The sequence below is a fragment of the Aquila chrysaetos genome, chromosome 4, assembly GCF_900496995.4.
Source record: "Aquila chrysaetos chrysaetos chromosome 4, bAquChr1.4, whole genome shotgun sequence".
Taxonomy (NCBI): domain Eukaryota; kingdom Metazoa; phylum Chordata; class Aves; order Accipitriformes; family Accipitridae; genus Aquila; species Aquila chrysaetos.
The window spans coordinates 38,645,766-38,667,810 of NC_044007.1; the positions used below are offsets into that span (position 1 = coordinate 38,645,766).

Here is a 22,045-nt window from a genome sequence, read left to right on the forward strand (position 1 = left end):
CCAGTTACCTACCATAGCTATCCTATCACTCTCTCCTCCACAGCTGGACAGGGGAACGGGAAATGAGGTTTTGCGGTTAGTTCATCACACATTATCTCTGTCACTTCATCCTCCTCAGTGGCAGCACTCATCGCACTCTTCCCCTGTTCCAGCGTGGGATCTCTCCCACGGGAGACAGTCCTCCACGAAGATCTTCAGCATGGGTCCCCTCCACAGCGTGCAGTCCTTCAGGAGCACACTGCTCCAGCGTGGACCTCCACAGACCGCAGGGGAACGACCCGTCTCACCATGGTCTTCACCACTGGCCGCAGGGGAATCTCCGCTCCGGCGCCTGGAGCATCTCCTCCCCCGCCTTCTTCACTGACCTTGGTATCTGCAGGGTTATTTGTCTTAGATGTTCTCACTCTTCAGCTGCCATGTCTGTGTGTTCCGCAACCGCATCTCTCTTCCCCCTCTCCAGCCGTTTGTTTTCATTAATTTAATTTTTTTTCCTGTCTCTTCCTCTCTCTCTCTCTCTCTTTTTTTTTTTTTAAATTATTTTTATGCAAGCCAAGTTACATGAAATGCTTTTGCAATCATACGTTCAACTATTTTATGATACGTGGTACAATCATTACAACTGCTAATATTACAATTAAAATAACTAAGCCATGCATAAGCAAATCTTTTAATCATCCCGTAATTCCCAAACTTGTTAGCCATCCAGTTAAACCTGTGTCAGTTATCGTGAGCCTTTTACTGTGAATCATATTAATATCGGGTGTTAGTAACGTAAGTCGTCCGAGGCTACATGGCCTCCTGTTAAGTTTCGATGGAATTCCTCTCCCACGCTCTATTCCCACAAATTAAAAACATCCGCGTAGGTAAAGCAGCTGGAATAGAAAAAAGAGTGTGATATTCTGGAATAGATATAGTTACACCAAGCTGTAGCATTTCTATATACAGACAAAATAGCATTTATATTCTGACCCTTTCCAGTGGTGTTATGGGTGTAATTAAACATCACGCAGGGATTCATGATGACTGATCCTAAGAACTCTAACTCTTGAGGTTCTTGCATTTCTTGAGGCAGGTGTGCATACAACAGGAAAAGTAAACATGGTATCTCCTTGCTGTAGAGCTTTTCCTCGACAGCATTGCATCAAACTATGTGTATTTTTTCCCAAATCATTAAGTAAATCGTCATGGATTAGACAGAGGCACAGAGTTAGAGGGATTAGCAGGAAAAGGAGATACAGGCAGTGCAGCAAAGCCAGGTTCCGTTGTAAGTTCTGCAGACCCTGGAGAGGGAGTACCAGGCGATTGGGGTGGGGGGGCGGGGGCCGGCGGCGGCACGGCAGCGGTCCCGGCCGCGCAGAGGCCGTGGGAGGCAGCGGTGGAGGTAATGAGGGATATAAATCCGGCTCTTTTTCAGAGTCCACCCTGCCTGATACAAAAGAATTATTATCAGAATCAGAATGCTGCTCGTTAGCGGCCTGCTTACAGACTGCCTCCTCAAAAGCAGTATCAGGCTGTACCCGCCTGCAAAACTTGTTGCAAGGCCGCCACTACCGGACGCGCTTCCCGTTGTTGGTCTCTCTCCAGTACATGGCGTATCATGTTACCTAGGGACGAACCCGCTGGCAAATGAGAGACAAGCGCTGCGCTCTGCGGGTTAGCTTGAGCCCTAGCACATTCAAGCACAATCGCCACTTAGCCGCCTCCGGGAGGTTTGCCGCCTACACAGCAAGCTGAAGCCGATCTAAAAAGGCAGTAAACCTCTCGGCAATCCCCTGCGGAACTTTCACGCGAGGGGGGTCCGCTCTATCCATGGCCGCGACACGCCCAAGTGCGGCCAAGGCAGTTGTTGCAAGTGCCGTAAAGTCACGCCCGCGTATGCCCTGTGCCTGTGCCTGAGGCGTTGCAAACCGTCCCTCCCCATGAGCTGCCGAACCACCCGCCGCAACTCCTCTCATGGATAGTGGCGGGGGGGGCGCATCAGGTCCCGCTGGTGCCGCCTCTGCAGAAAAAACCTCCGTCTCCGCCGCACCCTCCGTGCCCATGTCCGCGATCAAAGACGGCCCACTCTGCGAGCCCCGCTCCACGGCCGCCCGCTCCGTCTGAGTCCGACCCGCTGTCCCCGAGGGCGCCGTCCCCGCTGCTCCCGAGGCGGCGCTGCACCCGCAGACGCAGCAGCTCGCGCCGCCAGCCAGCACGCCTCAGCCTCCCGTCCCGCCGCGACCACCTGCTCCACCTTCCCCCAACTCTGCGATCGTTCAGCAGCTCCGCGCTCGGATCGGAGCAAGGACTCCCGAATCTCTCCCCAATTTGGGGGGCTCAAAACTTATCTAGGAAACTCAGTGTCCCCCCGGCGCAGCATCCATTGGATGCATTCGCCCGTGGGGCCCCTCCTAATCGAACCGCGGGCACCCACCTCATAAGCTAACACCTTTAATACCTTAATCGCTTGCGCAAGCCTCATCGTCGCCTGTGCGGCCGATCGCGTCGGGGTCACCACTATGTAGCAGTGCTACATATCAAGGTGCCGCGATTAGATCACTGGTCGGCCTGGACCAGGGAAGAGACAGATAACACACATGGTGTGAGTGCCAACTCCGTCCTTTATTGCGCAGTTAATTCCTTTTATACTAACAACGGTAGGTGGGATTACTGATATGTCATAGGGAGGCGACGACTAGCCTTCTACCTTTCCGTGACATCGCGAGATCTTCCGAACGGTGTTCCCTACAGTGCCCAGTGACAGGACCAGAGGCAATGGGCTCAAACTGAAACATGGGATGTTCCCTCTGAATATCAGCAAACACTTTTTCACTGTGAGGGTGACCAAGTGCTGGCACAAGTTGCCCAGGGAGGTTGTATGTAAAGTCTCCATCCTTGGAGATCTTCAGAAGCCACCTGGACATGGTCCTGGGCAACTGGCTCTAGGCGGCCCTGCTTCCTTTCCGCAAAACTTCCCTAGTGTGATTACTATTATCACTAATTTCTGTGCCTTGTTCTGCCAAAAAGGTGGTAAGAACATTAGCAAGGATGTGGGAATTTATATTGGTGACTGAGCAGAAATGACAAGAGAAAGAAGGCAGGTGAGAAGAGTGAAACAAGAGCTCCTGCTAGTTGATGACTTTTCACAGATGAATGAATGACAGTCTGAAAAAGAAGACCCAACACAAGTGAAGCATGAGGATATGAGTAAAGTATGGTAGGCTGATGAGATGAGAGAATACGTACACTGAGAAAGAATGTATACAGGGGTAGTGTGTACTGTTTTTTCACTCTTTGGGCAGGATCTATCTTTTGTTTCATTTTTTAATATTGTGCTATGGTGATGTCAACATTAATAACACCCAGCTGAGCAAGCTAATCAAAGGGCAAAAGACTGAGCAAGTGGAAAAGGATGCTTCTGCCAAGATGTGCTGGGCCTCTAGCTCAGGCACAGGGACTGATTTTTGTTGAGAAGGGAAGAGTACTTCTGAGGCAGCTATGTCCCAAAATGTTCTTATAGTCATTTCTTTTTAGCCAGTTATGCTTCACATGCTCCCGGACATCTAGTGCCCTGTTTGAACTGTATTGCATGCTCCCTGTTAGACATGCAATCAATCTCCTAAGGAAGAGAGAATTGGTTTAAGGTCCTTTCTTCAAAGCGAGCCTTTTTGAGATCTCAGACAAGCCCAACAATTCTACAGCAAGAAATTACATTCCTCTTGCCACATTTCTCTGTTATAGAATAGTTACTGTCATTATGGCTTCAAAAGTAATAACAGAATTGATTTAAATAATATGGTTGCATTGCATCCATTTTTAAATACATATAACTATATTGGAAGGAAGGTATTCCATCTGGTAACCCATCTGCAACTCCATCTATACAAGAAGTAAGTATTCATAAGAGAACATTCATATATTTGAATTCTCGGAACATATTGTGACCTTCTGTTACTATTCACATAGAATATCTCAATTTAAATATGTTGGGTTTTTAATATCTTTCAACAACTGTAGTATTGGAAAAAAGTAGCAAACTCAAGAAGTATGAACCTTAAATGAACAGTCAGTTGCATTTTCAAATTGCTCATGCCTTTACGTGGTCAGTTTGACACAGCGAAGCAATCCAGAACTGTAACTTCTTAGCTTATTCCAGTAAATCCAGTTCAAATGTTGGTGGACTACCTAAGTGACATGATATAAACATTTTTTCCCTAGAAATTAAATTAGAGGCTTAAAAATGATGTTTTAAGTAATAGTAATATACTTAACTTTGTCAACAATATACTCAGTGGAACACTGGGAATTTTATTTTCATCTGTGGTTTACAAGAAAGTTCCATCTATCCTCCCTAATTTAAAATAGGTCATGGAGGTAGCCATAACTAAGATGTAAATCATAATAATCTCTCTGTCTTTAATTTAAATTTCTTTCTGAAAAGCAAAGGGTAGGAAGTCCCTAGTTTATATAGCTTTGACAACTCAGAGATGAGTTATCTAGGGCTTCCAGTAACAAGTGAAGTAAGAGAGTCCCCTAATTCCTTGTTTAGCCAGTGCCTTGGTAATTAATTTTGCAAACAGCTGTAACACTTGAAGGCAGTATTCTACCATTTCTTATCATAAGTTAACAAACTCACAGTTCTGGTAGCAGGGTTATTCATTTTAGCACAGTCTAATCAGCTACAGCTAAGAATCAGGAAGATTATCTTGAACAGTATAAATAATTGCTTTGACCTATTGCTTAGGTTATTTTACCCAAACCAGATTAGAAAACAGCAGTACCACATCTTCTCGGTACCTGCTCCTTGGGAATCAACAACTGCTTTCAGTCCTCCCCACCAGGTACAAACTTTCTCCAGCACCTAACAGTTCTCTCCACTTGTTCCTCCTTCACACAGTTTTCATAAACAACCACCCTTTGACATCTCCTGCAGTCTTTGTCTAAGCAAGCTCTTTCCTGAAATCCCCAACATAGTCCTCAGTTCCATCCTGCACCTATCCCCCAACTATTCTCTCCCAAATTCCTACAAGCTGGCTCCTTACCTACATAGTTCCCAGGAGGGAGGGGATGCAGCAGGGGAGTAGCCATTTCTTTCTAAAGCGTCATTAATCCTTACAAAGGATTTATTATCCTGTCTTATAAATGCTGACTTAATTGATGGCTGAGAAAGGTAAAGTCTTTGTAAAGTGCTGATGAGTAACTATCTTATCTAGATCCAGAAAGGAATGTCTATTCAAATGGTTGAGTTAAAAATCAAAGAATTAAAGCAATATGCAGTCCCAGGAGTAGAGGAATTGCAGATTAATGGGTGGGAAGACAGAAGTCTCAGATATATTTTTTTCTGAATATCACTTACTGGGAGAAAGTAAAAATTCCTAAAAATGTATTTAATCAGCATAAATATTTCACCAATAAAGTAAAGAAGCAAAAACATAAACATGAATGCAAACATAAACATGAATGCTGTTCTCCACATACTAGCTGTAGAAAAAGCCACTGGAAATATTTCCCAATGATTCAGCAGACTAACATTTCAGTGAATTAGTAGCTTCATTGTTAACCATTTATCACAACTGTTCTTAGGGTTTTCCCCCCCCCTTATTATGACAAGACCTTTCAGCTGGAAAATACTCAGAGCTGAAACTCAAAGTCTGAACCCGTGGGCTTACAGTTGGCTCAAGTCAATCTGAGGGCTGCCAGCAAAGGAGCAGTCCAAACTTTCACCAATTTTTATTCTTTTTTTTTTTTCTTAGTTTTCAGTTAAATCAACTCGCTAGTCTGACTCACTCCGTGACTGGCATCATTACCTGAGCTGATGCAATGGAAGTGGTGACATCACACCTTTTCAGCAGCAGTAAAGTCTTACATTGTCTTCAGCACACCACAAAACCGCACCTTAAAAAGTATGTAGGGGCCAGAATACCATACAAGTGCAAAGCACAAGTAAATTCTGTGGAAAATAGCATGAATTAGGAGAATTAAGGCTCCTCTGGACTTGTCTGTGGCTGTAGGGTAGGCCAATGTTTGACAGCATATTAAATATTTTGGAGGCTTCCGCTGCCAGCTTTACAGTGCCATGGGTGCGTGACACAATGCGCTGCTCCTGTTGAGACACTCTCTGCCAATTCAATTTGTTCAAACAAAACTTTGACAGGTTAACTTTGCCGCGGCGGGATGACTGCTACAGCAGGCATCGGTTGCCCACACAGCCCTAACCCTCTGTGGTTCAGGCACCGTGTGTTCCTCTGCAACCAGGATAAAAGCAGACAGGCGGCATAAAATCCTCACGAAGCGCTCTGCTAATTTGACAAAAATGTAATCATGTGCCCACACCTGATCCAGATCAAATTTGTACTGCTGGGTGATGTGGCATGGCCCAGAGCCAGCTGTAATGATTGTGGAACCACAGTGCTCGGCTAAAGCTTCTCCTGCAGATGAATTAGCCGTACGGGAGACTGTAAATACAGAATGTGGCCTATCACTGTGGAAACAGCTTGTGCAGGCTCCCCAGAACATGCCCCGATCCGCACAAAAGAGACATAGCATAACCCCTTGCCAAACCACCTTTCTTTCTACCCTTAGAGGGAGGGTGCTGGGTTAGCCTCTGACTGAGAGCATTAAGCAGGGGAGGAAAAAAAAAAAAGGAAATTACATGTCTGAGGTTTTTCTTTCAGGCAAGTCTCTTATAAAAATAAAGGAGTGTACAAATGTCTTTGTTTCCCTGCCAACTTTTATAAGAACTAATTAAGACCAAGGAGAGCTTCATTTTCCTGTTTATTTCATACCGAGAACAGCTAATGAATTTAACCTATTGATGATTTTGCAGCTGCCTGCTTTAATTTGCTTATGATTGAGAAACAAAAACTTCGTGTAACAGCAACGAGTTGCCAAAGCCGCGGAGTGGTCGCTGGTGCGTGATCCAGCTGTGTGATCAAACTTCAGTGAGGTAGCTGTGACAACACAGCGCGGGCTGTCCTTCTGAGCAAGAAACCAGTATTAAAACTATGGCCACTGCTTAGTAGTTGCTTATTTCCAAGTCAGCTGATTTGTCCTTAATAAGGTCAATATAATCGTAAAGGTATAGAGTGCTGGCATTTATTTCCTGCTAAAGAGTATCATGCACTTTTCACCTTTATGATTTATCTATTGATTGCAATAGAGAATTCAGGCCACAAAATTCAGTGGTAATTGCTATCAATAAATGAAGAATTATGCTTTACCAGAAAACAATCTTCAGGGGTAAATTTTCACAGGCCTTAGCATAACTCATATTCCTTAGTTTAGGCAAATCAATTACCAGGCATTTATTATATCGAAGAGTCCTATGGACTTTATGGAAATCACACAGAATTCAATAAAGAATTTTATGGCTGCTATAAAACCTACAAAATAATTTTTAATGTCCTTTTGATTCAGAAGGTGAGATCCCAGCCCTCTACAAATCAGTGACAGAACTCCTGATTGAGATTGACAGAAAATGAGCACCCAATCATTTGCAGCTCTCATTTATAAAATTTTCCATAAATTACTCTATGTGACTGGGGAACCTTGTGGGTTTTACTCACATTAAATTCCACAGGTTTTTTGTGGGTTTTTTTGGGGGGGTGGGGTGGTGTTTTGTTTTTTTAAATCATGGGGCAGATGATTCACTTCAGGGGAAGCAAGTTACTTTATTTTCTTGCTTTCCTTAAAAACCAGCTCTTCAAACTTTTACATGTTATTTCAAAATATTATTTCAAAACAATTCACAAATATTAGACAGGGATTTCCAAACCGTGGTATCCTAGCACCAGAGTACCTAAGCTACTGAAGAAGGCATGTGCAGTCCTCGGGAACTACAGCTGCCCTGCTGCATCACGGGTCCCAGCCAAGGTTAACCCTGCGTGAGCTCATGCATGAAGCTTTGTACAATTCTAACAAATGGAAGATAGAATATCAAATAACAGCTAACTCTCCAAATTTGCACAGTTACATGTTTGTTCTATTCCAAAATCACAAACCTGGAGATATGAAGCTTTTCCTGGGAAGCTGGGCAAAAGCCTTCTTACGGCAAGTAGAAAGTATTATATTATTAGTACTAAAGTTGTTAGTGTATTATTAGTATTAAAGTATTGTAAGGACTTCTAGTGGGTGCATGGAGTCTATGCCATAGAAAGGTGAAATGATTTGCTGCAGTATGTATGTCATATCAGAGCAGAACAGAATCCATATTATGTATTACCTGGTAACAGTCAGTATATGCTGCTACTGTTCGTTCACATCACGATCTCCTCTGCTGGTGCTAGGCACCTGACTTTGTAATTGTTCATCATCAACTTTTGATGTCACAATTCAAAATAGACAATTTGCAATAATGGATTTCACCAATTCTTCCTTTCCCTATTTGCATACTATTTAAAAGTCACATGCAATTTAAATTAATGTATTGCTGCAAATTACATACAAAGCAATGTTTGTTCCTACATTTGAGAAGTGGCAATTACAGGTAAGTTTGCATGATGAATATTTGTTCATGTTTTCCAAGTAGTGTTTAGAAAGATCTATTTAATCAGTTGTTTCTGCAAATGGACATTCCAGCATATAGACACAATAAAGTGACAAGAAACCAAAAATATATCTGAAAATTGAATTACAAAGCAATTATGCTTTGAATTCATATGCTGTTTGGGAGCACAGCTTCATGCTGTACATTTTTTTCCATATCTTGCAGTAAACCAGTCACTCGTAATGCAAATGGTATTGACTTACAGTGTATTAGTATTAGTTCTGACTTCTAACAAATTAAAGTGAATTCTCCCATTATCTGGGAATTTATTATCTTGGCTACCGATGCAATGACATGTAGCATGCCTACAGATCATCCAGTTCAAGATCAGCAGCAATCTTTCACCAAGTTAAGCTATTTGGGCCTATTGGTTCTCAAATCTTCGTACTCTGCAGCAAAGTATCAGGATCTTACTTTAGAGGCTTTACACTCTTTCTGTCTTTTTAGACAAATTACAGGTACTGCAGAATATGTTTTTTCTACTTATTTTGTGTAATTATGAATTGAGTGTATAAGTAAAAACCTCCTGCATACAACTGAGCAGATGTCATGGTTTTCCCTGCTTTAAGGTATTCTATAAAACATGCTGTCTTGCAGGTTTTGAACAATTTGCAAACTAGCATATTTATTCAGATTTTGTACATTTTAGAATGAAATTGCTTAGTAAAGAATTATATTAACAAATATTCAGAGTCCAAGGTGAGATTAAACATTATAAAAGTTGCTAATTTTCTTACGCCTGTACTTGTAAAAAGTAGTCTACAAACTTCTAGTCATGTAATTTAATCTAGAAAACTGCTGACATGGTATTGATTTATGTAGATTTAACTGATGTTTTGACACATGACTGGAGGGTGCTCTCCATAATCCCAACTCAGCAAAGCATGTAAGAACATGCATAAAATTAAGTATATACTTTGTACCACTAATGCTTTATGCCATTTAACATATTTTTGCCACAAATTCTGCTATGCCTGTCTTGTATCATAAATGTTACATATATATTCTGCATATAAGTTATACATTCCATATATATGTTACATATATCACCTGTTACATATATCAAGATATTTTACACATATATTCCAAAGAATATCTTTATGTGAGATTTTACAACTAGATTTTGTAAAATGAACTACTTTTTGAACTAGATAGTATCTGAGTAATCCCTTACATAATCCTGATTTACAACATGTAGGTGAGCTTTTACGATACAGACGATGTGGTCTAACTGCCGGCTGACTCCAAAAGGGGCACTGCCATCGCCAGTTATATACCTGCACCTCGTACCAGCTCTGCTGCTTGGCTGGTCCCACTTTTTTGGGGGGGCTAAGGTTTGTTTTCTGCCAGCTGAACTCCCTAAACTCTCTTGGCTCACTTTAGAGCTGAGCATCAATACTGGTAGGAGCAAAGAGCCAGGAGGAGTGAGATGGAGGGGCATGGCCTCTCTGCACAGCAGCATCTAGCTTAGCACAGATGTATTACAAAACCACATTTCCAGTGCACTCCACACCATTAAGAGGCCCAGCCTCTGTGTTTTAGTGCACTACCCCCCAGCTTTTAAACAAGAAACTCATCTCTAATTAAATGCAAAGCTTCTCTTAAGAAATTGATCGAAAAATGTTCTCCTCGTACTCAGACTGGCTTTTATTGGACACAAACGTCAGTTTATCAGAGTTAATCCTTTTAGTATGCACTTGTCTTACAAGAACAATTTTCTTTCATTTGATCAAGATAAAGGAATTCAGGAATTTCTGTAAACTAACGCTCCCATCGCTTTGTTGCATTTTTGTTGACATATTGGCAACATTCCTTCCAGTTTTAATTGGATTAAGCACATAGAAATGTAGCGAGTTATAAGTCAGACAGGATTCCAGCTACCTTTTTGCTGTTGTTAAAAACAAAAGGTCTAGCAAAGAATAAACCTAAATAAAACCAGAGGTAGTCTCATGAAAGTAATGAAATCTTGCTGCATTTGCTCAGGTAGTTAATGGGAAGACTGGCAGAATGACAGATGTTTTTCCAGACTTTCAAGGAGAAGTCACACTAATGCTAACCCCGACACATTCTTTCCTTCATAAAGAAATGTCAGGATGCTACATGGTGGAAAAACATGAGTTGCTGCAAATATTTAATCCTCTCACTTTTATTGATCGGATGATTAGAATGGGATTACCTTCTACTGCTATAGGTTTTGATAGAAGAGCAGTCCCACCAATTAGCTAAAAAGCAAGCACAAAAAGATGAAATACCTGATTAATTTTTGATGCAAGCTCAGATTTAATGGAGAAACTAAAGTAGGATATTTGAGCATCTTTTGAAAAGGCAGAAAAAAATAACCACTTGGAATATAATGGAGTAATTTAATTTGAATACTAATTGGTATATATTTTTACTACTAATGTGATCCTCTGGATGTAATTGTTAATTCTAGTCGTAGTTAATATTTATTTCAACTTAACTCTTTTTGTGAGGGAATAATTGCACAAAATGGTACTTTAATAAAAATAAAATTGAATAGTAAAAAAGCCACAGTGCAAGAGGAAGGTAGGTGTAATATAAAGACTGCTAGGTTCCTGCATGTAGTCATCCAAATTATCAGATGTGAAAATGCTGCAAGTTACTCCAGTTCCCATTTCCGATTTGCTTCATCCACCAAAGGGAGACTTGTTAATGTGTCCTTTTTGTTGCTAGAAATTTTCCAATAGTTTTAGCATATATAAAAAAGCAATTATTCTACATTCTCATACAAATAAGTTTCTGCAACAAGGGAGTGTGCTCATCTTTAATATAACCAGAAATAAATTAAAATGTTCTTTGGCTGAAAAATTCCAGTGTTATTAAGAAAGGTCTCATTTTTGAGCTTTAAACAACAAATTGCTTTCCTTTAGTTTTTGACAATGCAATACAGTGAGATTAATAAGACACCATGGCTTCAGCCTAGTTGGTAAGCAGGAACTTTAGCTCATTATTTCACTTGTAGCAGTACTTGATATTCTCAGTTTTCATATTACAAGATAGCTTTACCATATGCTAATAGGCCAGTAAAGAATTAGATGGGACACCAGGGATCTTTTGAACCTAAATACAACCTCCAAATCCAAACCTAACTCTCAGTCCCTAATTATGGGACTCCTTACTTAATTATTTTTTTTTAAATACAAGTCAAAACTGCTTTAAAAAATCCTTGTTAAGACTGTGCTGAAAATTACACCTTTGTGTAAAGAAATCTAGAAAGTATGTGCAACTTTAATGAGGTATTGGGGCAACATATAAAACATAAAAAAAGGTTACAAATCCAAATCAAAATAAACCACTACATTTTCTAAAGACTGAACGGGTGAAAGATGCTCTACAGCTTATCACGGAGGCTACCAGGTACTGTAAGCTGAATGGTATGTCGAGAAATGATTCAGCTGGCAAATGTGCAATGCATTTGTTACGTCTGTTCATAGGGGTCCAAACCCACTTCCATTACCAACACAAAAAGCTGAATTTCAGCTTCTAACACCATTAAACTTGTAAGCTGCACCTCTGAAACTGCACCTGGGGTTCTCATATCCTCCCACTCTGATATTAAAAATATTCTGTGCATCAGCTGTTATTATGCATGTAAAAATGACACAAAGAGAAGCTTTCTCCACAGGCTTATGCTGACACCAACGCCCTTAGTCATTTTAATGCTACTGTAGTATGAGGATTTTTGTCCAGACAACCATAATCACTGAGAAAACCAGAACTTCAATGGCTGAGACCATTTAAGCTGTATGTGCTCGAGCAAGTTTTCTAGAAATGCATTTAAGAAAGAATAACAGCATGAAAAGAATCACCTTTTCATGCTGTTATTCCCAATAATATCTTCAGTGGAGTTACAAAAAGCTGTCTTTGAACCGATATTAAATTTTTGACAGTCTGCAGCTGTGTTCAGAACTGACTTCTGTTAGCCTGTTTCCACAGTCAGTCCCTGTTCCTGGAGGCTATAACTTGTCAGTAAAACTCCAGTCTTAAATTAAGCATAGCAGGGAATTCTTAGGGCAGAAGCAAAGAAAAACTGAAATCCTCTGGCATCACTCTTTTTAACTTTGTGCTCCAGCTCGCTGGTTTTGGTGCAGAATTGGTACACGTCCATTAGCCAATGTCAGTTTAGTGAAATTGAAGTTATCACAAATATTGAAAATACTCTAAATAGTTTTCAATATAATATTCAAAATACCAGAAATTGAAGCAAAAGCAAACAAGCAGTCTGCCCAAGCAAGTCAAACTGACTTAATCTGCCTCTGGAGCAGAGTGACAAAACCTGTAGGGAACACAGTACACCTGACACAGCTCATCTTCGCTGACACTGCCCTTCTACACGGTCCACCCTGACACTACCATAAACAAAATCACGTATCCCACTTCGTCTGATTGACTTCACGGACACAAACCGAAGCATCTAAATTAGGAGAAAGGCTGCGCTGTGTTGTGTCTTTTCAGTGAAGAGAAAGGCAACTTCAAAGAATTACTTGAATGGCCTGCTGTCTTTCCCATAATTATTGACTATGAAATTAGCCTTAGGCAACTACTCTCTAGGTCAAGCCTCTAAAGCGAGGAAAGATGAACCTGGGCCACGGAGTAGATAAAGCTACTGCAATATGAGTGCAAAAATGATTAGAAACTGTTCCCAGAGGAGTTAGCAAAGGTTGACAGGATATACTAAATACCATTCTTCAGGTCTCTTCCAGATCTTGGACTCACTCCTTCATAGAATTTCCACTGTTGACCTGACTTATTTTGAGAGCATGCTTATTAAATTTGCAGATGACAGAGAGCCAGGAAAGGCTGCAAGTATACTGAAGGACAGGACTAGTATTCAATCTTGACCAACCAAAAAAACCAGGTTGAGGAAATCACAATGCACTCAGGTAAAGGCAAGTACAAATTATCCCACTCAGGAAAGACAAACGCACAGAGGGGATGGCTAAAAGCTCTGCAGAAAATGATCTGGGGGTGCAGGGGATGGCAAGCCAAACAAGATTCAAGAATGTCATATTGCCATAAAAATACAAACAAGCCTGATGCAGACCCAGGGCACGACAGAGGTAAGGGAAACACCAAATGGGGACAGGAGTACACTTCAACTGGGCTGCCAGATGTCTGGAAGTCCTATGGAAATATACTGTATTCACTCAGACAATAACTCTGGGTAGAAAAAAAGGATGTATCCTGATATGCCAGAGAAATGGCAGTTGCCAAAAACAACATGTAAAAACGCAGTTACTGATGACATAGCAAATGAAAAGACATTTTTCCTGTCTATAGAAATAACCCTGCCTTTTATACCATGTAACTTCTTTAGTTAAGAATAAAAGCTAAAAGCTCTCTTGTGCTTGTCTTGATCATGTAGCTGTACAAATAAATATTTTCTGTGTTCTTAGGGTGTTTTCAGAGCAGAAGTACGTTATGCCTTTGAGGATCTTTATTTTCCATTTTGTACAAGAACATGGGAAAAGCATTGTCTTCTGTTCAGACTGTTCAGTACTGTCAGTGTTAGCTGGCTGTGCCCCAGAGTGGCACTGTGTGCCACGTGGTTAGCCCAGCAGAATGTCTTGCTGCAGTACCTGTGTGATTTCATCCTCTTTTCATAGCAACCAGGAAACTAAACCAACTCTGATTTTGTGATCTTCCACCTCTCCAGTTTCACATGAGTGCCCTTCTTTGTGATAAATCTGGCTGTCAGCAACGCTGCTTCTTTGCTAGACAGCACGCTGAAAATGATAATGATGTGTAAAAGATGTTAACTGTAAATGTGAAAAGAATCATTGAAACTTTAACGCTCCCTAAATCTGAATAAATTCTGATGTGTAGTCTCTATTAAAGGTTGTATCTGCCATAATAAAGAAGCCACAATACACAGGGCTTACGTAGGTGAACGATGGCACCTCATGATATCATATGATGCATTTAAGAAGTGCATCCGTGGTGCTCAAAAAACTCCAAGGTTCACAAGGAAAACAACTTAAATCAAACAAAATGCTGTGAATGAACACTTTGGTGTTGCTATACCCCTGTAACAAAAATAAGTAAAAACCTCTTTTCTGTGCTACAAGCTCTCAACTTGCAGCAAGACAAGACAGCAGACAGAATAGGCAGGATGTAAAACACAGAACACGAATTCTTTTTGCAACAAATGTATTTAGGCTGAAAATATGTGACTTATGCAGTAATTCTAAGGCTTCATCTATCATCCCGAGGTGGTCTTCCTTGTCAACTCATACAAGAAATCATTGCCTGGCTAACATTAGTAACTTCTGTACTTACTAAAAATTACTAAAATTACTAAAAATTACTAAAAATAGCAGAAAGCAGAAAGGCACTGACGGAATCAGTCACTGCCTGGAAATCTATGCTTACTTCATAAGAATGTATTTCAGATTCCTTAAATGTATTTATGTAACACTAATTAGACATGAAAGATAATTTGATTATTAGCAAGGGAAAACACTGGTTATGTTATTTAAGGATATACTGGCTGAGTACTAATGTGTTAAAGAACTAGTTTTAACTAGTCAGATGGAAAGTACGTAAAGCTGATAGGAACCGTAAAACACATTATCAATAATCTTTATTTATAGTTTGACCTTGTAGGATTGAAATATACACTAAGTATATGCTGTGAAAGTAAGAATATGCTTTTTTTTCCCCTACAAAACACGATATATTGTTCATAAATTGAATTTTAGATTGACTAGAGTAAAAATCCAACCTGAGTACAGAAAACTAATTTGTTATTAGTAGAAAAGCACCAAAAGCAATTTTGAAAAATGAATGGGGGACGGAAATCCTGACTCCAGTGAAGCTGATGGAGTTCTATCAGTAACTGAAATGCACCATTGATTTAATGTAAGCAGGCCATATATTAGTAAACTGTCAAGGAATGCAGATGAAAACCTGACATACCTTAATTACTGAAAAAAAAAAAGGCTGAGTATGTTTGAATTATTACGTGCTTATTATATTTTGAATTATTGCACGCGTACATTATAAAATCATACTGTGAACGCTTGTGACGTTTTCAAGAAATGGGAGAAAAACAGCTGAAGAAAGCTTTTAAGGGGAGGCAGTTGATCCAGTGTCCTTTCTCAGGTGTCCATATATCCTTGTGGCTATCCATGAGACAACGTAGGATTGCAGTTCTGCAAAAGAAGGAAGTGCATTTGTTAACTTTGTAACTCAGAGTGAAATGGCCATCAGTCCACAGCTATAAAACTTCTTGCTTCTACAGCTAGTTCAAACAGATTAAAATCCTCCACACAAACCACCTATTCTTTCCAAATGGGTTCCTCAAAAGCCATGTCATTGCCTATAAATAACCGTTATCATGTGAAATCTAAACCTTTTTGCCAGTAAGCACTTAGAAGAACAATGTATTATGCAAAATTAAATCATATGAATCATTTTGCAAAATCTGATTTTTAAGTGGGTACAGGCACTTCATATATTATTCAAAGAACAGAAACGTTCCCTTACCTATCATGCTATATTTAGGATTTTGTTTATGATGGAGAAATAAAAGAGATGAAAGGATGGAAAAAAAGCAGCTGCAGGGAGAGACAAAGGGAGGCTTAGTCCTAAAAAATGAAGCAAAGTTTAGTTCCAAGTGTCCCAGCTAATATGATGTACATAGCCGTGAACCAGACCGCCTCATGAATTACTCTGTTTCGTCCTTAAAGTCCAATTCCCGGAATTGTGTGGTTTCCCAGGAATCTCGTTTTTTACCTTAACAAAAACTACATGGTTTTACCTCTGCATCTTGGAAAACACCACCCCTCCACACTCTAAAAAACGAACAGCAAGGATTCAAATGCAAATGCAAACCCCTCCGTGTACTGCTTTTGACAGATAATGCATTTCACACAAAACTGTCTTTCCACGTCCCATTTTCGAGCAGCCGCGCAAGCCCGGCGCTCAAGGCCAGGCCGTACCGACCGCGGCCCAGCCTCCCGCGGACACGGCCGGAGAAGCCGGATCGCACCCCGGGGAGACCGCCCCGCCCCGCCCCCCCTCCCCTCAGCGAGGCTCCCCCAGCCCTCAGGGCACAGCCGGAGGGGGGGGTTACACCGAGGACTGACGGTAAACGCGGGCACCGAGTCAACCCCCCCCCGACGGCCTTTGCAGCCCCCCGGGCCCAGCCCCCTCAGGCCTCGCCCGAGCAGCGCCGGGCACGGCACGTGCCCAGCCCGCCGGCGGGAAAGAAGGGAGGGAGGTGCCGCTTCCCGCCCCTGCGCGGGCAGCGCTGCCGGCCGCGGAGCGGGGCGGGGCCCAAGCCCAGCCCAGCCCGCCCCCCAACCGTCCGCCCCCGCCGGCCTCAGCGCCGGCCTCAGGCCCGGCCTCGCCGCCGGCCGCGGCCGCCACCGAAGGCGCGAAAAGGAGGGCGCATGCGCCTGCCGCGGCGCGCGGGGCCCGCTGGCGCCGGCGAGCCACCCTGCTGCGCACGGGCGGGAGGAAGGGGAGAGTGGGTAGTTACGTGATGACGCGCTGCGTGTCGCCCGTCGCGCGACCCACGCAGAGTCCGTCGGGCTTGTGCCTCCTCCTGGGCCAGTGCGCTCGGGGCTGTTCCGAGTGGGGGCGGGCGGGGCGGAGGCTTCCTCCCTCCTCCTCCTCCTCCTCCTCCTCCTCCTTCTCCTTTCCCTTTCCCTCCTCCTCCTCCTCCCTCTCCCTCCTCCTCCCCGGGTCCCCTCTCCGAGGGCCCAGCCCCTTCCCCCCGGCGGAGCAGGGCCGTGCGGCGGCGGCAGCAGCAGCAGCAGCAGCAGCGGCGGCGCCTCCTCCGCCCTCCTCCTCCTCCTCCCGGCCGTGCCGGACAATAGGGGCGAGCGCGGCGTGTGTCTCACCCAAAGCGGCCCCCCCAGGCCGGCCTCGCCTCCATGCGCGGCGCCGGGCAGCGGGGCTGACAGCGGCTCCCGCCGGCGGCAGTGAGGCCGAGGGAGCGGCGGCCCCGGGCTCCGGGCCGGGACTCGCCGCCTCGGGCGCTGACTGAGGCGTCCCGCTTCGCCGCCTTCCCCCTCGCCCCCGGCGGCCGTTCCCGCCAGGCTTTGGCGGCGGAGGACAAAGGCCCGGGGCCCGGCGCGGCCCGGCCCGGCCCGACCCCCCGGGGGGTGCGGGGGCGGCGAGGAGGCGCCGGGCCCCCGCGGGCTTTTGCCGCGGGCTTCCCCCCCGCCGCCCCGCTGCGGCGAGCCCTGCGCGGGCAGGTGCGGCGGCGGGCGAGGCCGCTGCCCTGCGGCGGGTCGGCGCACGGAGGCTTCTTCAATGGAAGTATGTTACCAGCTACCGGTGCTGCCGCTGGACAGGCCGGTGCCGCAGCACGTCCTCAGCCGCAGAGGGGCCATCAGCTTCAGCTCCAGCTCCGCGCTCTTCGGCTGCCCCAACCCCCGGCAGCTCTCGCAGGTAGGCACCGCCACCGGGCCCGCCGGCTCCCGCCTCTCGGCGGCGGCGGCCGGCTCGGCGCCCCGCCGGTCCCCCTGTCCGGGCGGGCGGTCGCCCGCAGCCGTGCGCCGGGGCCTGCTTTCGGGGTCAGCGGGGAGCGGGTGGTGCCGGAGCGGTGCGGCGGGGCTGGGACGGGCTGGCGGCGGGGCTGCCCCCGCGGACGCCCGGAGGGCTGCGGCGGGGGGCGGCGGCGGCAGGGGCGAGCGGCCTGCCTCCCCGGCCGAGCCGCCGGTCGCGCCTTCCCCGCCTGCTGCCCGGTGCCGGTGGCGGTGAGGAGAAGACGCAGCGTTGTGGAGGTTAGCCTTTTAGCGTCGGTTGTAATGCGAGCGGTGGGCTCCGTGGGGTCTATTTCCAGAGCCAGTGAGTTATTTGTTTCCTCTGTAATTTTTAAACTAGGGCTGTTTCCTAGCTTTTTAGCTTGGGCTTTCTTTGAAGGGTCTGAGTTTCCTATGGGGCTGCCAAAAGCTGCAATGACTTTACTGAAATAATGAACATGCACTGCAGTGTTTTACTTGGGATGCTGAGCTATTTCTCCCTCCAACTATTAAGACTTGGCAGTCCATCTAGAAAGAGACAAAGATCCTTGGCTTTTTCATTTCCACGGTATTGTTCCCTGCCCACATTACATCAGTGACAAGATGAACTGTGCTGTATTTTGTTTCATCCGACCGTGTTGGAAATACTACAGAAAGGGTCATTATAACTATCAGGATAAAAGGGAGACTTTTCTTGTGAACACTGCCCTAAATTTCTGAATATGCGCTGGTATGGCTTCCCAGCAAACAGTAATAAAATTATATGCTGGCAGAAGTCTCTGGAGAAAATTTGGAATTACGGTGGAAAGTGTATGTTTTGGTCAGAAGTCTGCCAGTTTTGGCTTCTAGGGATTTCCTATAATGTCTAGATTGAAAGGTCTGTTTCCATGCTCTGAAGTATGTTGTCCTTACAGAAGATGTTGATTTTGCTCTTTAGGTGTGTAATGGTCATTTTTTGTTGTTTACATTTGGGGGGGTATCTTATTAAGTTATTCTGCTTTTTCATGACTTGCTCTGCTTCATATATGCATATGTAGAAAATACAGAACTACTAGTCTCTTTTGGCTTTGTCCCTGGTAGCAGTGAAGCTCTGTGTGTGTGTGAGCATTAGGCATGTGTATGTTTGGGAAGGAAGAATCAACAAAATACTGTGTTGATGACCAGGAATTTGAATGCCTATGGAAATAATTATTAGTAAGCAAATGAAGTCGCAGATATGTTGACAACCCTCCCTTCCCTGAGTATGAATGTAATAATTGACAAAAGCTTTGGTTTTATGACAAATTAGTTTTCCACGTAGTGAGAGGGTTAGGATGTTTTCCATTTGTACCTCTTGATCTGAGTTGTACTTGGTGATGGTGAATTTTCCATACATAGAAGTCTTCTTGAAAGTCCAACCTAATTTAGCATGTTTTTGTCCTGTGCAAGTAAGAGAACAGTCTCTCTTGTTTGATGCATTGATGGGCTTCTGGGAAAAGCAATAGGCAAAAGGGTCAAGGTGATAGATTGTATTTATTCCTTTTCTGCATGGTCTCCAGAGCAGGGGATGCATGAAGTGTATACAAGCTTATCAAATTAAATATGGTATTGACATTTAAGGTTTGGGTTTTTTTTTTTTTCCCCAACTTTCAAGCTTCTCAGTGGATTACTTGTTTTCTGACCAATCGGCTGTAGGTATATTAGTGAGTCACAGAGAGAGGTGCTTGAATAATTTGTGAAAAAGTGAAAACTATATGTGTGCTTGAGCAAATAGTGTTTCCTCTGAGTAAACCAGAGAAATAAGTTTATGCATTAATAAAAGGAAATTAGGATATTTAAGTGAGGAAGTCTTTGCTAGTATCGGCCAGCTGATTGGAGTACAGCTATGTTTTGCTGTCTTAACTTTTTTTTTTTTTTCGCCCCTGAAGTCTTCAGCAGACAGTAGGATGTGAATGTCTACCAGACCTGCAATCACAGGCTGGTACAAATGATGGACTAAGAAGCATCACCAGTGAGATTAATGATTCTATGTAACTTCTGAACATAACTTTACTTTGCAAGTCTCCTGTAAGACTCCTAGTATTCCAGTTCCACTGCTGTTCAAAGAGGTTTGAACCCTTGCCAGTCTGTCGTTTTCAGCCTTCTGCTCTGGCTAGCTTTGAGCAAGAGGAATATGTACAGCCAGCATTTTACAGTTAATACACATTTGGCAGATAGTCTTAAAAAATGTAAGGTCTTGAAAATTGAATTCCCACTTACAGATTAAAAGTGACATGATTGAGGCATAAGATGTTTTAGGATTATCCTTTCAGCAAGAAGGTATTTTGCATGGAAAACACAGGTGAGACAAACACATGCTGTATTAGACATAACATTTAATTGTGACAGTGCTAAGCAGGCAAATATTTCTCTTGTAATATATTAAGTGAAATTTCAGTTTAATGTTTTGTTGAAGTTTCACTAAATGGGTTCAATATGGGCTGTTTGTTGCTTTTATAAAGCTTAAATAAAGTGGTGCTGGAAATGACCTCGAGAATTCTGGTCTACTCGTCTCAGCCCCAGGAAGGGTAAATTGTACTTACAGTATTATTAACAGATGTTTGTCTAATCTGTTTGCTTAATCTGTTTTTTAAGATACAGTCTTATGAGATGCGGTGAGCTGACATAACTCATTATTGCTGAAGGTTAAAGTCCTGACATTGGGCATGTATTATTACTACTTCCTTTATGCCATCTCTGATGCTTGTCAGGTGTTTGCTGATGCTGTTTTAGTGAACTGAAGAAAACTAACACTAGCAGGAAACTGGGTAGCTGCCTGCCATCTCTTTGAATAAAATAGGCTTAGTGAAGTTTGTCAGAACTGATTTAAGGGAAAGGATGGTACCACTAGGCTGTTGAAACCCATAAAAGCCTCAAATAATAGAAATTATGCAATCTCACTAGACAACTTAACTGCTCTTAATAGTGCTTAACTGTTCTTGTCATGAGAGTTCTTTCCTAATACTGAATTTAGATCTTCCTTGTGGTGATTTACACCTGTTACTATCCCCAGTAAATGTAGAGAAAACCTTATTCCTTTTCTCTTTGCAGTTTTCTTTTATGTATGAGTTATTTCCCTGTAGTCGTCTTTTCTTTAATTTCAGTGTTAAGAACAAAAATGCTAAAAGTGACATCTATTACCTGGAGGTAATTTGTGATACTTATTGTTCAAGTCCAGTCAAGTGAAAAGCTGCTATTGTGTGGGTTTATACAGTTGTCTGAGTTAATAATTGTCTTTGAACATGAAATAATTTTAAATGCTAATGTTAAAAGCTGTTTTTAGGGGCACTTGAATGGGTAACTGTTGAAACGACTAGGGCATTTCACGCTGGTGAGATTGAATTTAGGTTTACTGTGAGATCGAGTGGACGTTAAGTAGTACCTTGGATTGTAAGTTTAGGGCATTCTTTCCAAATGTTACAAAATGATGTTTTTTTAAATTAAAGCTGAGCTTTCAGAGGGCAATTTTGGATTCTTTGTTTCATCTGGTTTTTAACTTGTTAATAGTAATAAAAAAGAGTTTCTAAAACTATACTAATTTAGTGTGAAAATTTTTAGTCTGATTTTTTTTTTAATGAATAAGGGTTTATATTGAAAACCACTTCACAAACATAGCAGTGAGGACTTTTATATTGTGTCCTGCATTGCACCCCCCCCCCCCCAAGTTGAATTGACATAAACATAACACAAATGAGTAAGAAAACTTTGGCCTAACCTGCTATTTTTGACTCATTTCTATCCCTCTACCTTGTAACTGGTTCTACACTAACTTCAGTGCCCCCAAAAATGGCATCAGTGGTATCTAGTAGCAGTGTCTGAATAGAAGTAAAGATCTAGTTTTGGACTTTCTGTCCTTAATGTTTGAAATTGATGATGGTAAAGAAAGAGATCTCCTAAGGGTGAAACTGCATGAAGAGAGAATAGAGCAAATAATAGTAGACGCAATTTGAATCTCAGAAATGTAGGCACTAGGTCTCTACCTGAAGTGCCAAGTATTACTGTGTAC

The 22,045-nt window shown here is 43.1% G+C and overlaps 3 protein-coding genes across 7 annotated transcripts in view; 2 read left to right on the forward strand and 1 right to left on the reverse strand.

Moving 5' to 3' along the window:
* Positions 1–14,237, reverse strand: part of DNAJC5B (DnaJ heat shock protein family (Hsp40) member C5 beta) — a 62,506-nt gene extending 48,269 nt beyond the window's left edge. The window contains exon 1 of the mRNA XM_030011542.2: positions 14,125–14,237. The gene's annotated coding sequence lies outside the window, so the exon portion shown is untranslated. The remainder of the gene's footprint in view (positions 1–14,124) is intronic.
* LOC115340051 (basic proline-rich protein-like) lies at positions 13,548–17,229 on the forward strand. Its single transcript, XM_030010843.1, has 3 exons — positions 13,548–13,605; positions 14,213–14,271; positions 16,426–17,229. Exons 1-3 carry the CDS (start codon positions 13,548–13,550, stop codon positions 17,032–17,034), a joined length of 726 nt encoding a protein of 241 aa, XP_029866703.1. The 3' UTR covers positions 17,035–17,229.
* A 62-nt stretch (positions 17,230–17,291) lies between these two features.
* Positions 17,292–22,045, forward strand: part of PDE7A (phosphodiesterase 7A) — a 79,604-nt gene continuing 74,850 nt past the window's right edge. For 2 of the 5 annotated variants that reach the window (XM_030011532.2, XM_030011539.2), the window contains exon 1: positions 17,292–17,947. In XM_030011532.2, the coding sequence (XP_029867392.1) occupies positions 17,810–17,947 (138 nt within the window). In that variant the 5' untranslated portion in view covers positions 17,292–17,809. The remainder of the gene's footprint in view (positions 17,948–22,045) is intronic. The other 3 variants (XM_030011535.2, XM_030011533.2, XM_030011538.2) reach the window with 2 other exon arrangements.

Excerpts from the sequence above, each read along its gene's own strand:
- LOC115340051 (XM_030010843.1), top strand. The coding sequence starts at position 13,548 with ATGTCATATTGCCATAAAAATACAAACAAGCCTGATGCAGACCCAGGG. Across the intron at positions 13,606-14,212 it reads AGACCCAGGGCACGACAGAG|TGCCCTTCTTTGTGATAAAT; the intron begins GTAAGGGAAACA and ends GTTTCACATGAG. Across the intron at positions 14,272-16,425 it reads CTTCTTTGCTAGACAGCACG|CTGTCTTTCCACGTCCCATT; the intron begins CTGAAAATGATA and ends TTTCACACAAAA.